The sequence below is a fragment of the Episyrphus balteatus genome, chromosome 2, assembly GCF_945859705.1.
Source record: "Episyrphus balteatus chromosome 2, idEpiBalt1.1, whole genome shotgun sequence".
Taxonomy (NCBI): domain Eukaryota; kingdom Metazoa; phylum Arthropoda; class Insecta; order Diptera; family Syrphidae; genus Episyrphus; species Episyrphus balteatus.
This window is the reverse complement of record NC_079135.1, coordinates 131,671,803-131,688,888: the sequence shown is the minus strand read 5'-3', so window position 1 is coordinate 131,688,888 and position 17,086 is coordinate 131,671,803. Positions and strand designations below refer to the sequence as shown.

The following is a 17,086-nucleotide window of genomic DNA, read 5'->3' as shown; positions in this document are numbered from 1 at the left end:
ATAAGAGAAACAACCCTAACAACATTATAAAAAAATCAAAAGTGGCGCCCAACGCAAGAATATTTTCATTAAGTATTTCAATATAATTACAAGATACCGGTAAAAAAATCAATCCTTAACAAAAAAAATTAATAAATTTTAAGCTTCATCTTGCGAGACACAGTACCATACCATACACAGCTACAGCATTTCATTATGCGCGAATGTTGAACCATGTATACTCCTCTCCATCTCACAAAAATATCTGTCCTAATATTTTCTGAGCACGTTTACGGTACACGAACGAGGACGACGACAAAAACAACAACAACAACAACGACAACGACACAGTGGCAAATAGAGTGATGGTGTATCTTTTTCTCGCGTGAGCACCAAAACTTAAGTTTTTGCAAAATTTCTTCTTATTCATGTGTAGATACAAATCCTCTGGACTGTGTGAGCTTTATAAATGTAATTCTTTTGCTCCTAAAAATTTATATTCATCATCTCGTGTGGAACACGAAAATAATAATTTTTTGTTTTTGATGGTTTTTGTGTTGTTTTTTCTTGCAAAATAATATAATAAAATTCAACACTTACGTTTTGTGTTGTGTATTTCTGTGTATTAAATAAAAAAAATATATATATAAAATATAAAAAAGAAAGAATCTCAACGCTTTAAATATTAATTTTTGATATTCCTAAATATAAAATACAGATACTTCTTCGAAGTTGAAAAAAATTTTTTTTTAGTATCAACGATAAAACATTTATATATTATATATCTCCTATTAGAATAATTCAAGTGTGCGCTTTAAAAAAAAAAGAAAAATCAAAGTTAATAATAAATGCATTATACAAGTGGCAAATATGTTTTTTTTCGCAGTGAATAATAAATAAATATTACCTAACAAGAAAATAAAAATCTTTTTTTTTCTTCTCCGAAACGATATTATACTCAATAGCCATACAACACGGCACAGCACAGATACAAAGTTAATAATTTATTGTTTATTTATAGAAAACAAATTGAAAAATTATTATTGAATTGAATAAAACAAAAAAGAAAAATCTATATAATTTATTCATTGGATCTCCGAGTAGAGATATAGCCATTTCGAAAAAAAAATATTAAAGTGTTTTTTAAAGGAAACATAAATCGCGTGTTTAATTTTTTGTGTACCTACTTTACCTACATAATATATCATCAAAGTCCAAAGGCAGTGTGACGAGAGAAAGCCTAAGAACAAGAACAACAACAATAACAACAACAACAATAAAATAAAGGACAATGCCTGTAAAAAAGCAAGGTATGTAAATGTAAATGCACACACAACACCAACACCAACTATAATGCTGGCTAGACAATTATTTATCCATTTAAATTAAAGTCACAATGAAAATACATAAAAATGTCCTTTGTTAACCTTTTGTTAATAAAAAGAAACAATTTTTTTCTATTTAAACATAGATTTGTAAGAAGTGAATTTATATAGCTTTTTGGAAGGCCTATTAGTGTTTAAAATAATAAAAATCCATTCACCTCAACTAGAACATGTCACAGTGTTTAAGTTTTATTTATGTTCAAATGACATTGAACTAAAAAATTAGTTGTTTGTTTTTTGCTTAAGATTTTTTAATTTATTTGGCTAGACACATTAATTTTTTTTTTTTCAGAATTTGAAATGTTTATATAAGAAAATGGGGCATTTCCTGTCCGCGTGACGAAGGCGGCTAGACATTTTTTTTTTTGTTTATTGAAGGTTAACGGTCTAAATGTCCATGATCGGAGATCAAGGTTGGAAATTAGATTTTAAAAATAGTTTCTTTAATTTATATGTTAACTACTTTTTTTTAAAAGTGCTAAGTAATAAAGTTATGAGATGTACATTGTACATAAAATATAATGTTTGCATTACAATTTTTATCTGGTTTATCGACAGTCTTTGAAAGATTTGAATCGTTAAAGCCAAAAGACTTAAAATTTTGAATCTAAAAAAAAAGGAGTGTCTGTACTCCTTAATATAGGTTCAATGTAATTTGACATAATGTATGTAAAAAAGTAAATTAGTTACCTACCCCAGAAAAGAAGTATAACTTTAAAAATAGGCGCCTCAAAATTGGTGACAGTAGGGTGATATAATTGTCAATCTTTTAAGGTGTGTAGAAGTCTTTTACAAGTAAACAAAACAAAAATCTTTTTTTCACATTTACATTGCCTCATGAAATTGGATTTTTTCTTACTCACCTTAATTTTATATATTCCTATTGGGAATTAGTTAAGTACCGGTGGTCAAAATTTGAATAAACTTCAAGTAAGAACAGCGTTTTCTAAAATCTAGAGATTTCCTTATCACTTTTACACTAATTGGGTTAAACATTTTTGAAATTGTTGAGGTGACAAGATAAATTTTCAACTTTAAGAAACGTATCCTTAGTCCGGTCAATTTAGACATCCAAAGTTACATTAATTCCCAGCAAGCTGAAAATTGGTAGGATTGCTGGAAACACCATCATAAATTAAAAGTCCTCATCGATCCGAGACCTGGAAAAAAATTTACTTGGGGTCAAAGGTCACACGTTTCCAGCAAAACGTTAAGTCTTATCAAAAAAATTTCAATGCAAGAATTGTAGACCTGATTATTATATATAAAAAGTGTCATGACACTTTTTGTTCCTAAGACCCACCGTTTCTTGGGTATAACCATTCAAAAAGTTGAAGTTGAGTTGTATTCGTCATAATCAGGCCTATTCTGAAAAAAAACTCTCAACTGAAAAGTTCTTGAAAGGAGATGGCACATTTTTGGGCCCAGTGTGTGCACTAACGAAATTGATATCAAATGAAAGTTGACGATAATCACATTACGTGGGTAAAATATTTTCCAATTCGTTAGTGGAGTTTTGGAGATATTTGAGTTTGAAGTTTCGAATTTCACAATCAAGATTTCAGCTATTTTTTTCGAACAATTAATCGTAGAATGTGTAATAATGGATGTACAGAAATAATATTGGTATCAAATGAAAGGTATTTCTCTTGTCTGTGAATTTTTATCAAAAATCTTTTTCTATGTTAAAAAAAATAATACATATTAGGTATTTACTTCTCAAAAGGTGATTTTTTAAGCGAGGCCTTTGGAACATCGAAATATCAAAATATTCAGTGGTGACATGTACTTTTTTTGCAATTTGTACATAGCTTAATGTATTGCCTTTAATTTTATATATAAAACAGTTCTATAAATTATACAAAAACCTTATAATAAGCAAAAGATTAAATAATAGAATAGAAACTATAGTTCAGTAAATGGGGAAAAATCCGAAAAAAGTTATGACGTCAGCTAAGTTTGAATGCAGTATTGAAGAGGGGTTTATCCCAAGTACAAATCTCAGTTTGCGTATTGTTTGGTATTGTTGGGCGTCCGCCATTTTGAAAAACCCATTAGTCTCATTAGTCTCTCTCAATATCTCGAGAACGACTGGTCGGACAGAAAACTTGCAAGGACTTTTTAGATTGGAAATATATTAATCTTTCTTTTTTTAGTACATTATTTTTCTCTAGGAGTTATTATAGTTGTGACCTTTGACCCCAAGTAAATTTTTTTCCAGGTCTCAGATCGATGAGGACTTTTAAGATTTAATTTATGATGGTGTTTCCAACAATCATACCAATTTTCAGCTTGCTTTGAATTAATGTAACCTCCCCCCCTTATTTTAGTCTAATTTGACCGGACTACCTTATTATCAAATTGTGAACGTTTTTTAAACCATTATTTTGTTTTGTTTTGCAGCATTACAATATAGTCAAGTTCAAAATTTATCCCAATTCGCACAGCTTAAGGCCGTGTGTGAATTGCGTTAAATAGTTAACACCGTGTAAAATTTTTGACACTATTGAGGTGAATAAAAAATTTTCAGCTGTTAAAAATTTATTGGGCTCTGGGACCTGGTTAAATTTGAGTTAAATTTTTTTTGCAGATGGTTTTGTTTTTTTTTTATTAGAAAGGAGTATCATGGCAGAAAAAAGGCAGACAAAATTTTAAACAAAAATCCATACATCTGAAATTTTTTTTATTAACCTCAATAGTTTCAAAAATTTTCCACTGTGTTAACTATTTAACGCAATTCACACACGGCCTAAGAGCAGGATAAATTTTAAACCTCAATAATAGCTGTGTTTTTTTTTTGGCTATCCATATCCGCATTTGGAGTTTACGTAAATTAAAAAAACAACACGCAACTGCCGGGTTTTTTAAAAATATTTTTGAAAAGAAAAGTTAAACTAATAAAAAGTTTTTTTGCCTACTAGTTAAATACATTTTGTCATTCCAAACGTCAATTTTCACATTTATAAACAAATTCTAAGCAATTTATGAAAAAAAAAAAAAAATGGTTTGGTAGCACAGATTTGAATCTATTCCAAAATCTAAGCCCAGACCATTCTCCGAGCTAGACCACTAAGCCCAAGGGGCTTTAACTTGTAAATTGTTTAACCCCGACAGCCCGAGTGCCCAACTAATGATTTTGCTTTTATAACGATGATGAGAAGCTTCTCGCTTAATTTCACACCTAAAAGACTCATTCAAGACTAGTAAGGATCAAAAAGGCGACCTTTTTCACTCCTATCAAACTGCAGAGAAGTACAATGTAAGACTCCTGTAAATATTCTCATCAAAAGCCGAAAGTAGTATTCGATCCTATAAGTGTGCAATGAAGAGCTTTGTTAGACTCCTGTAAATATTCTCATCAACAAACGAAAGTGGTGGAGGAGAGATAAAAACTGAGGGAGGAGATATAAAAGGAGGAGAAATATAATTAGAAATGAAATTGTTATGCTTTTATTTTAAAGTTAACTTATTTTTATAAACCAAATTTATTCGAGGAGCTAGCTGTGAGTTGGGTGGTTCGTAGTAAGAAATATACCTATTATTGTGTGGAAATTCGTATCCAATCGTGTCATCAGTGTCTTTGCTGATATTTTCTATATAAAAAGATCTCTCTTGATAAAATTACCAAAATGCAATTGCGTAATAAGCGTAATTGAAAGTTAAAAACAAAAATTAGATTCGAAAAATTTTCTGGTTTATTTGAAAAATAGAATGCACGTTTATTTTTAAAACGCATCATCCAGAAGAAAAGATGATGACATGTTTGGTACCAAATTACAACGAATCTGTTCTAGAGTGAGGTTCGCCAGAATTGGGCTGTTAATTTTGTAGTGAAGATTACAATGCTAAAATTATGAGTCAAGCGTTTGAATGTTCCGTTTAAAAGTTGATGAAAGGGCAATACTCTTATTTATTATTATATTACTGAAAGGATAGATCAATAACTTTCGACTCATACATCGCATGACTTTCAAAAATCTACCAAATAATTGGAAATTTGATGGTCTATAACTTTTACTATTTAAAAAATTATGTAACTAATACCGGAAATGATAAAATCTAAAATGAACCTAAAAAAAATTAATTAAGACAACATAACCTCAAAAATATCGAAAAATAATAAAATTAAATTTCCAAGAACTTTGGTCTGATAACCATTTCTATAGGACCCATAGTTTTGGAGATATAGAACGATTCGCGTTTTTCAAAATGGCGGATTTCGTCAGGGGGTGGCGTCCTGAAAACCAGAACTTAAGCTTTTCTAATACCCATCTTTCAGATTTGAAAAATTCAGCCGTCCTATATTTCGTTCCACAAAATGACTGTTTTTTTTACTAACTTTCCTGTACTGTTATGAGAAACAGTATATTTAATTTGCAGTACATGCAATATGCCAATATGTTTTTGACAGGAATACGTTTGACACTTGAATTTGAAAACTAATATAATTCATCATTATATATTAAAACTCTATCAAAAATGAGAAATACCGGGAACCGAAAACTATCTTCAAAATATTTACGCCATTTCGCTATAAACCATAAAGTATTAAGACATTATGTAGTTTGTAGAGCTAAAAATAATTTTCTTTCTCAATTATTCATTTTGCACTAATGAAAGTTTAATACCTCCATTTATAAAAAAAGAAACAAAAATCAAACAACTTAATGATTTTTTAAAAATGTACAAAAAATAAATTATGTACAAAAAATAAAGAATCGTAATAGATTTTTAATTAAACTTGGCAGCATGATTGTGTGTTGTTTAATGACCCATCTCTTTTAACATATATTTATCCACACTGTGCATATAATCCATATGCTAATGCTCCTTAATGCACCACCACCCCAATGCTTCCATCTAATATCAATTAAGAGACCACCCATTGGAATCTGCATATACAAATAGTTCAATAGTTCTGTTTGTTTTAAGTCAATATTCTTCTCTTTAAATAGCCACTTAGGTTTAAAAAAAATACCTTAACAAAATAATGTATATTCGTTAAAACAGAGTAGAGAAAATAAAGTAAAAAAAAAAAGAAATTCTGAATTAATGTAAAAAAAAAAACAAAGTCTTAATTGGTCGCTTGTCCGATGTCTGCTGACTTTTTAAGATTCTTATTCTTAAGTATATCACATTGTTTAGAACGAGTCACATGTTGCTGCTTCATTTTTATTTTTCTTTTAGAAATAACGAAAAGAAACAATACCAAAAATAATCGTCAACTTTTAATCCAATTATTATTTTGCAATAGAAAATTTATAAATGGCGCCCAACACACTAAAAGGGCTATGAAATTGTTGTTTTTGAACATTTTTATAAGATGCACTTTGGTCCAAGTTGAGAAATAAAGAAGAATGCAAAGTGCAAGACACAAACAATAATATAAATACAAAACTGGGGCAACGACAAAAAATTAAGCATATCAGAATTTCTTTTAAGCATAATAAAGAAAAATGCTGCACTTGAGGAATTCATAATGTGTGGATTCTGTTTTTCTAGAAAAAAAAGTGTAGTACACTTATGGAAAATAGCTCTTTCCGTTAATGTGGAAACTAAAATTATATGCTAGGTATAATGGAAATACAGTCCAAATAAAAAAAAATTATCAATCTGATTTTATTTATTCCATCTCACAATGAAATCAACTCAATTATACATATTTTTCTCTCATGATTTTTTATGCTAACGAATAAAAATTGATTAAGCTGAGCTTCTGTTTGAGAGTTCTCTGAGAAGATGGATTAAAATTTTAAAAAAATTTATTTTTATGGATTTACTGAAAAATTAACTCTTTGCTTGTCTGTACGTGACGGTCCTTAAATTTTGTTTTAACTCCTAAATAAATATTTAAAAAGTTGTGTTAGACAATGCAAATACGGTTTGAAAATATGAATAATAAGATAGATTTGTCTGTACGTGACGGTAGATCGTGATCGTGAAAAACGTCTAATAAACAAGGTAGTGGATTAATTTAACAAAGTTTACTCCAATAGTAACGCTGTGAAAAATCTGAAGTTTCCCCCGTTCGTTAAATCTTTTAAAGAATGAAATCAAGAAATTTTGGAGAAATATGTAGAGCTATTGATCAGTGAAAGTTCAAAAGTTCCTTAGAATTTCAAACTTTTATATGAATCACAAAATAATGTATAATGCCGACTTTTCACGAGTCGATTTTAGTCGACTAGGATTCTTCTATGCGGATTGTCACTTTTGCTGTGGCTTACGTTCACACGAGTTGACTTACGCCGAAAAGTTTCACCGCACGCGCACGGCAAAAATCAACTCGTGAAAATTTGGCATTATAATTTTGTTTAATTTATATTTGAAAATTTTAAGTGCATCTACATTTTGCTATTCAGGGGAACTTTTTTACTTGCGATATAGGTACTATATATCAAGTTATGCATTCGTACAAAAAAAAAAAGTTGAGATAACATTTTTCCATGACAGTCTGTCAGTCTGTCTGTCTGTCTATATAAGGAGCTACAGCCTAAACGGATGGACCGATTAATGTCAAACTTGGTATGTAGCGTTATTTGGCGACTCTCCAGAGGGGTTTTCGGAATTAATTTTTTTGGACCAAAAATTACGGTACTTGTCATATACCGATTTTAGTAAAATTAAAATATCTCGAAAACGGCTCCAATGATTTCGTTAAAAAAATTCAAATGTTAGTTTTAAGCTAAGGTCTATCTTTCAATGAAAAATTTTTTTTTTTGAAATTCATTATTAACGGTACCTGCTATATAACGGTTTTTTTTCAAATCCGATTATCTACGAAACTGCTTATTTGATTCCAACGAAACTTTTTGTGAAGAAGCAATTATATAATTTAAATATAAGTCAAAAATAAAATTTTGAAAAAAATAATTTTTGGATTTAAAAAAAAAAATTTGAAAATTTTTTTTTGAAAAATCAAATTTTCGAAAACGGGACATTGAATTTTTTGAAATTTTGTTTTTAGATGTTGATTAGTGATTTCTACAAAATGGCATACCAATTTTATTTTAAAACTTTTTTCCAAAAAAATTATTTATAAAAAATTAGTTTTTTAAAAAACGGCTCTAACGATTTTGAAATTTTTTTTTTTCTAAAAATGCATGTTAATATATCAATCAAAACTGCATACTTGTTTCGGAGGGCAATTTAATTTCAGATTTTATTTTATTTTTTTTTTTTAAACGAATTTTATTTTTTTCCAAATTTCTATATAAAAAGTCTTAAAAATTCAAGCAACTTTAACTCTAAGAGCAAGTTCGTGCGACCCAGTCGTGCATTTTATTTTTTAAGATTTCATAAACTCTCTTCATCAGATTATACCATTAAAATTTGTAGGTGCAATAAAGTGTCTTATTTTGTTCTTAAATTTAATTTAAGATTTAACAAAATGTAGTTCTTCTGGCGACGAATTTTATGTTAAATTAGCTCTGCAAAAAGTTTGTTGGTTTCGTGTCACCCAAATTGCGAGGTTTTAATCAAAACCACAATTACTATGATGAAGATATACAAAAAAAAGGAGTTTTTCCATGCCGGCCGTTCGTGCGGTTTTGTTCATCTGCACTACGAGCTTGGGCTTAAACGGATGAATGGATTTGCTTGAACCTTGGTAGTTGGTACAGATGATTTTTGTGCTGATTTACACATTTATAATGGTAAGCTTTTCCACCCTAAATTGTGCGGAATAGTTTACCATATTTTGTTAAAGTTTCTCCATACAAATTTTGACAGCTCATTAACCAGATTTACAATTTTTCCAGGTTTACCACGTTTACGCGGTTTCATGAATACCCTTAACAAGTTCAAGCATTGTTACGATAAAAGTCTGAAACAAGAAGTTGGTAGACAATTTAGACCTCTAGACCTTATTTATATTTTTATGAATCTCCGTATTGGGTTGAAAATATCATTTTTTAATCAATGATTTTTGAATATTGGTTGTTTTCTTTCTTAACTATGTTATAAAAGCATTTGTATAATATCAAAAACAGTTTTTGAAAGGGAAATAAGACTTGAAAACACTAATAATTTTGTCCGTACTTCACGGAATTAAATCAGCCTTAAGTAATTCTCCCTGTCGAAGCACAAGTTAAGATGTTTTTTTCCATTTCATTTAGGGTTCGCCACTTTATTATAAGAACAACACTATCAGTGAAACAAATTAGTGGATAAAAATATCGGAAAAAGACATTTCGAAATACTGTATAAGGTACAATAGAAAAAAAGGAGAATTCCAACATTTTCATAATATTTTTCATTAAATTTATAAGGTTTAGACATGCTATCACATAAAAAAAGGTTTATAACGTGTTACCTTAAAGACGGGAACATAACTGAAAATACTTGGGCAATGATTACACCCGATTATGGTTGTTAGCAATTTAAAAGTATTTCAAGTAGCACTGTTTCGTGGTCATGGTTCACGGTTGTTGTTTTTTCTTTCATTGCACGGAAGTTCACACTTGGTAAGCTAATAATTAAATTAATTTCATATTTAAATAAATTGAACTGAGTAAATCACACGTTTTCATATAACGCAATCTGTCTTCAGTTGGTAAGCTTATTTTAAAGAATATTCATTAAATGTTTTGCATAAATTAACAAGATTGTTCGAAAAAGTAAAAAAAAAGAGTCTTTCTGTACACGCGATTGAAGCAACCCATAAAAAAAAGATATTAAATATTATTTCTTTGCAAAGAACACGTTAAAAATGACAGAATCTGACAATTCATTCAGTCCATGGCTTTCTACCAAACGAACCCTAATCGGTGCAATGACTGCGTAACCGGCTCATTATTGATGAATCAACCCAACATATCACAGTACTTATCAGCATTATGACAACTCATCATGAGAAAAGTCATCACAAGTTCCGATTGGAACAAATTTATTTCAAGTTTAATTCATTTAAATGCTCTTCTTTTAGGAAGGGACATTCTATACAAGTTTTTTACCGACTTCCAAAAAGGAGGAGGTATTCAATTCGTCTGCTAATGAAACTATGAGAAAAACCATAAAACGCAGTTTTGATCCATGGAAGTCGGTTTTGTTTTTTGATAAAAATGATTATGTTCTTAAAAATTGCTTCTTTTGATAAAATGTTCCCTATGATGAACTGTCCTTTGATGGGCTGTCCATGAACACTTGTCCTTGATTATCTGAGCAAACCATAATTGATTTCACTTGAAATGTACAAATATAGCTCTTATTTAACCTTGGCAAACTTTAAAATAGAATTAAGGCCTATTTTTAATCTTCTTTAGAGTTTATCAATATAATATTATGTAATAATGGGTGGTACTTTGTCCCGGAAAACCAGAAACCTTTGTACACAAATTATTAATCAAAAAATTTCAAACCCTACTGTAAACCATAAGTTTTTCATTCTTAACTGAGCATAACAGCATGGAGGTTTTATGATTGAAAAAAGACTGCAGTCGTGTGTTCGTCTTCGTCATTCACTTGTTCAACATAATTCGATGTGCGACCACTTTTTTTACTTTCTTCAATGACGTGCGCCATTAAATTGAAATGTAAAAAAAGAATTTTGCCGGATATCGATCGGTCAACTATTTTTTTTTATAATGTCGGAAGGATGTACCCTTTGACCGCGGTTATAGAAAAAATTAAAAATTATTTTTTGCTTTGATTTATTATTTAAAAAATTAAATAAAATAAATAAAATCAATTATGGAGGAAGAAAAAGAAGAACTTTTAGCTAAAAGTCGTGATATTAATAAAAATCAAGAAATTATTGATTCGAGTGACGAAGAAGATTTGCCTGACGAGGACGAAGAGGATCAAGAGGAACATTCCCATTCGTGGGATGAAGAAAAAGAAAAAAGTTCCGAAACCGAAGATATTCAACGTTGTGCAAATGTTAATTCAAGTGATTCGGATCAAAATCTTCTTGAAAAGTCTGAAAACGAAGAAGATAGAGATAGTGAAGATAAAGAAAACGAAAATGAATTATCGATAGTTAAAACTAATAATGATACAAAATTAGAAGAAACTTGTGTAGTTGAAGAGAAGCCATCAGAAAAAGATACCGAATTGGACGATAATCTTCAACCGGTTGAAGAACGTTCATATTGGTCTACGGTTTTTGGTGAAAATTTAGTTATAAGTGAAGATGAGGTTATTGATGTTATGATGAATGAAAAACCTATAACAAGATTGGAGGCGCCTTTAAATCGTAACGATTCGTGGCCAATTTTAAATAAATACGTTCAGTGTATCTGCTTCGAAATTCCTTGGCTCAAAAGTAGGTACAATGTGAATTTTGTTTTTAATTTTTTTAAGTTATGTTTTTGAAAAACCATGAAATTTACGGACTTTTTCTCAAATTTTAACTTATTAATTCTGACGGTTGTATTATGGATAGTCAATAAGAACAAGTTAAAGAAGTAAACAATTTGTTACAATTTCAAAATTAATAGCCTGTTCTCACTAGACCTCAAATGAGATAATTTCGCAAATAAGGTCAGTTAGAATTTCAAATATAAAAAAATTTCTATACGATTTGAAATTCGAAATGAGATAATTCACGAAGTTATCTTATTTGGGCTCTAGTGAAAACAGGCTATTATAAAGCTTAAAAAAACCAACTCAATAATATGATGAGAAAGACTGAAAGTTTTTTGCGAAAACTGACAAAATTTTTTCATTATTCATTAATCCTATGCTAACGAGGAGGAAGATTATAAGAATGGTCCTTTTAAGGCGAACCGAATAAAATTTTGTTCTGCTCTGGGATATTTTATACTCATACAGGTTTTTTTTAACAAAGTGATGTATGCCCTGTTGCAGAAATATGCGATCATTGACATATTTGATACTTTTATAAATTTTCATCTGCAGAAATAAGAATTTTACTGTTGTGAATAAGTACACACGTTTATAGGTAAAATAAAAAGAAGAGGTCCTATATGACTTCGTTGTGGTACACCTGATTTTGCTTCTTCTTCTCCTTTATCCACAACAGTCATTATTTTGGATGGGATCCCAAGTCTCCCACTTTACTGCTTCACATTATGGCTACGCATGTGGTGTTCACCGGGTTGTTCTTCCTACTAACAATTTCGCTTTCGAATTATTAACCCGAAGTGCTTTTGTATCTTTAAAGTTGCTAAGTGCCAAATAAACAATAAACGCTGATATTATTTTCCTGGGATATTCTTAGAATTTCGTTATAGTGTCTTTATAGGTGGGATCAAAAATTCTCTATAAACATTGTATAAATATTCTCTGGAGCTCTGTATAGTGTCACAATAAAATGATGTTAGTTGGGAAGTTTTGTCACTAAAATTCTGAAGTGCGCTATTGTAGTTAATTATATTTTTTTTAAATAGTTAAAATAAAATGTCAAAAACAAATTAATGAAATCGGGAAAAATCGGCAAAAATATAAAAAAGATTATACACTAGACTGATTCAAAAAAATTTTTTTTTTTTGTTCAAAGCATTGTTGAAAATAATGTTGGAAATGATGAAAAAAAAATACTGTAAAAGTTTCAGCTCTTAATGTTAACATTTAGTACCGCCGCATCGCAAATTTCTATTTCCCATACGATTTGTATGGGAAAGATTGTGTATTTGTGTTTAAATTTTTTTATCTTTTTAATGGTTCATCAAAAAGGCTAGATTTAATCATTTTCTTGTATAAAATTGAACGCTCTACAAAATTGCATTTATAAAATTTAAAAAAAAACGGACGCGCAAAATTGATTAAAATAATTTTTAGTTGAAAAAATGCATAATTCGAATTTATTGAAGAAATCTAATATGATAGTTTTAGGGGTTTGAGAGTTATAAAAAAGGGTCTGTGAAACCAAAACACAACATAGAATACAAATATTTGAACATTTTGCCAAATTTTTTGAAAAACCTAATAATTTCGTCAAAAAATCGGAAAAAAATGAGAAAAAACTACTTTTTATATGTATTTTAAAGTTGAATAACTTCAAAACGCGGGGGTAAATAAAAAAAAATAACAAGAGCTTTTTTGTAGAGCGGACAATTTTATAAAAGAAAATGATTAAATCTAGCCTTTTTAATGAACCATTAAAAAGATAAAAAAATTTAAACACAAATACACAATCTTTTCCTTACAAATCGTATGGGAAATAGAAATTTGCGATGCGGCGGTACTAAATGTTAACATTAAGGGCTGAAACTTTTGCAGTATTTTTTTTTCATCATTTTTTTTGAATCAGTCTATTATACACATATGCGTTTCGCCGGGTAGATTGCGTTTGTTTTTTTTGTCAAGTTTTTGGGCCTATGCCTCATGATTTTGTCGGATCGTTTCGGTAGTATAGGTGTTTCTCTTTTAAACTAATATCATGGTATACCAGCTTATCTTTTTGGAAAAAACTTGGTTTATAAAAATAAGTTTACATTAAAAAATAAAATGCACGACTGGGGTCGCACGTACTTGCTCTTATGCTTTAAGTTACTCTAATGTTAAAGCTTTTTATTCAAGAAAATTAAGAAAATAAGAAATTAAAAAAAAATAAAATCTGTTTTTTATAATTAATTAAATATCGTTTTAAATGATCTTTCACAAAAAACCAAGTATGCCAGTTTACTTCTTGTATAGAAGGGAATTTTAGAAAATTTTTTTCGAAAATCGTTAGAGCCGTTTTTTAAAAAAATAATTTTTTATATATAAAAATTTTCTAACATTTTTCAAAAAAAAAGTTAGTATGCCATTTTGAAGTAATAATTTATTTACGCATAAAAACTAAATTTAAAAATTTTTCATAAACACGTTTTCAAAAAATAGATTTTTCAAAAAAAAAAAAATTTGAAATATTTTTTAAAAATCCAAAAATGAGTTTTTTGAAAATTTTCTAAATTTTTAACATTACCTTTACCTAAACGTAGTACCTATATCGTATAAGTAAAAATTAATGTAAATGCAAGACAATTTAATTTTTTCTCAGTCTGTGGTACTCTTATAGGATCGAACACCACTTTCAGTAATTGGTGAAAATATTTACAGGAGTCTTAGGCCCGTATTGCGTGTGTCGTTTGTCTATCGATAGGCGACTTTTCTCGATAGTCAATAATCGAAAATGACTTTTGGTATTGTGAATCTCTATTGATTTTTGTCGAAAATCGATCATCGAAAATGATTTTTGATGTTATGAAATCCTGTTGCTATCGACTCAAATCAAGTTCATAGTCCACATTACCAAAACCGATATTTATCGATTCGATCGACTTTTATCGCATTGAAAGTTGAACGGCACTCGCAATAAGTGTCTTATATTGTACTTCTTTCCGGAACGAAAAGGTCGCCTTTTTTAATTCTTAAGGGCCAGTTGTATAAATATTTAATCCGTGGATCAGCAACTTTTATCTCTTGAAATCGTTAGTAAAGCTGAGGTTTAGCATTGGTTCAAAGTAGATATATGTAAAAATAGACAAATGCATCCTTGAACCGAAGTTGACCCTTACCTAATCAGCCTTCGAAATTGGCGAGTTAAATTCCTGAACCAAGGCTGATCAACGTTTGTACAACTGGCACTTAGAGTTTTATTTCTTCAGGAAGAAAATTAATAATGACCAGAATCTTCTCAGGATCATTATAATAGCGAAATTGTGAGTTGGGTGGTGCTGTTGCTGGTTTAATCTGTTTCGCGCATAAAGGCTTGGCCACAATGGAGGGTATGCGGTAGCGGTACGGGTAGCGGTGAGGGTACTTGTATGAACAAAATTCCAAACTGACACATCAACGTTCAGGTGTAGAATTTTTTTAGTACAAATATCGTTACCGCTATACCGCATACCCTCCGGTGTGGCCAAGCCTTAAGGCTTGGCCACATTGGAGGGTATGCGGTAGCGGTACGGGTAGCGGTGAGGGTACTTGTATGAAAAAAATTCCAAACTGACACATCAACGTTCAGGTGTGGAATTTTTTTAGTACAAATATCGTTACCGCTATACCGCATACCCTCCGGTGTGGCCAAGCCTTTAAGCGGTGTAGGGTATGTTTGATTACTTATTTTTGTTTTATTTTGTTACACATATTACAACTATAAGGACTCGTCTGTCGTCTTAAGTGTTCGCCTCTAGTACCCATGTTAGTTGGTGCAGTACAATAATGAACGCGGCCATATCCCGTGTGGGGGCTGCTATTTCCCAAACCAAAAAATATATCTCGTAGGATAACTTTAATTCGAAGATTGAATTTTACTGTATTTTTTATATTTTTAATTTTAAAAGATATTAATTCAATATAAGGACCTTGTTCTGTTTCTGAGTCCTGACTTCTACTAATGGGATGAGTAAACTACTATGTACCTTATAGTTTTAAATTACGGCGCAAAAATAGGTCCCAAAGTGAACTTATGTCCCCAAGATGACATAAGTCCACAACTCTATTGAGAAAATATGTGCCTCCACATGGTATTTTTGTTTAAACCAAGAACAGTTGATCGTTTTTGGAATTTTGTTTTGGTTAGGCAAGCAAACTTCCATGAACCACTATAATTTCCCGACTAACAATTTTGCTTCTATATAGCTTTAAAATTGCTTTCATTGCTTCTGTAAAGCTTTAGAGAAGCAAAATTGTTTTTAGGGTACATAGCTCTATAAACTTTTGCCTACAAATACATTTCTTTTTTACAAAGCTACATGCTTAATTTATTATATTTACCTAATGATGTTTTTTATGTTTGTTCTCTTACAGAAGCTCACCGTGCCCTTGAACTGCTGGAAGACTATCACTCAAGATTATCTGAGCCCCAGGATCGAGCCTTACGTATTGCCATCGAGCGCGTAATACGAATTTTCAAATCACGCTTATTTCAAGCGCTCTTAGGTAAGTACTAGTTTCAAACTTAAAAGACAAATAGAATTTTTTCTTCAGGATGATGATTATTATCATTGCAACTTAATGGTGCTCATAATCGCAAGAAAGAAAAAAACAACATCTTGTAAATTATATAAAATCCAAAACTTGGTCGTCCGTATCTACTTGTCTGGATAGCTCAAGGCTATAAAAAAAACCTTTGACTTGTAAAGTAGGTTGCAAAAGATTATTTGATTATAAAACCATGAAGATGGTTTCTTTTATAAATTTTTTTGAAAAGACGTATTTTGCGTTCTCTTTTAAAAGGCCTTTTTAAAGTTATAAAAACACGAATGTACTAGATTATAAACAAATCGGTACAGTTTTTGCGTACATAGGAAAGGTCATGTTTTTTTTTTATAAATGAATAACTTGTGTCCTTATAGAACCTACATAAATCGTAAGTAAAAGAGTTTAACGAACGCGCATATACAAACACACTCTTGCTCTATAAATAACTATATGTAGTAGAGTTTGCCTTAACATCTTAAATCAGTGCTTCTGTGTCCTGTTCCTGTTCTACTTATGCAACCGTTGCGTTTGTGAATATTTTTTTTTTTTTTCATTTTCACTGTGCTCATTAAAAGTTTTCAAGTAGGGAGATGGTTTTTATTTTTTTTTTAAATTTTATTTTCATTTTCGTGAAGGGATGAATATACACGAACTTTACACAAAAACTTTTATTATGGAAACATGAACATTCATATATTGATGGATAGAGAGCTTGTGCTACTTTCGAGGACAATAGAGACTATGGACATATATTATATTATTTAAGTGTGTAGATGAGATGAGTAGGTTTTTTTTCACTTGAATGGTTGTAATAATCCAAAAGTAGGTTCATAGCTACTACTACTAGATAG

General features: G+C 30.1%; 1 protein-coding gene across 13 annotated transcripts in view; it reads left to right on the top strand.

Annotated features, from left to right (window-relative positions):
• Positions 1-17,086, top strand: part of LOC129911728 (disks large 1 tumor suppressor protein) — a 146,173-nt gene that overhangs the window by 2,784 nt on the left and 126,303 nt on the right. For 11 of the 13 annotated variants that reach the window (XM_055989608.1, XM_055989604.1, XM_055989612.1 and 8 more), the window contains exons 1-2: positions 11,040-11,628; positions 16,062-16,193. In XM_055989608.1, coding sequence (XP_055845583.1) covers positions 11,055-11,628; positions 16,062-16,193 — 706 coding nt within the window. In that variant the 5' untranslated portion in view covers positions 11,040-11,054. Of the gene's footprint in view, positions 1-732; positions 1,290-11,039; positions 11,629-16,061; positions 16,194-17,086 lie in introns of those variants that run through there. The other 2 variants (XM_055989615.1, XM_055989614.1) reach the window with 2 other exon arrangements.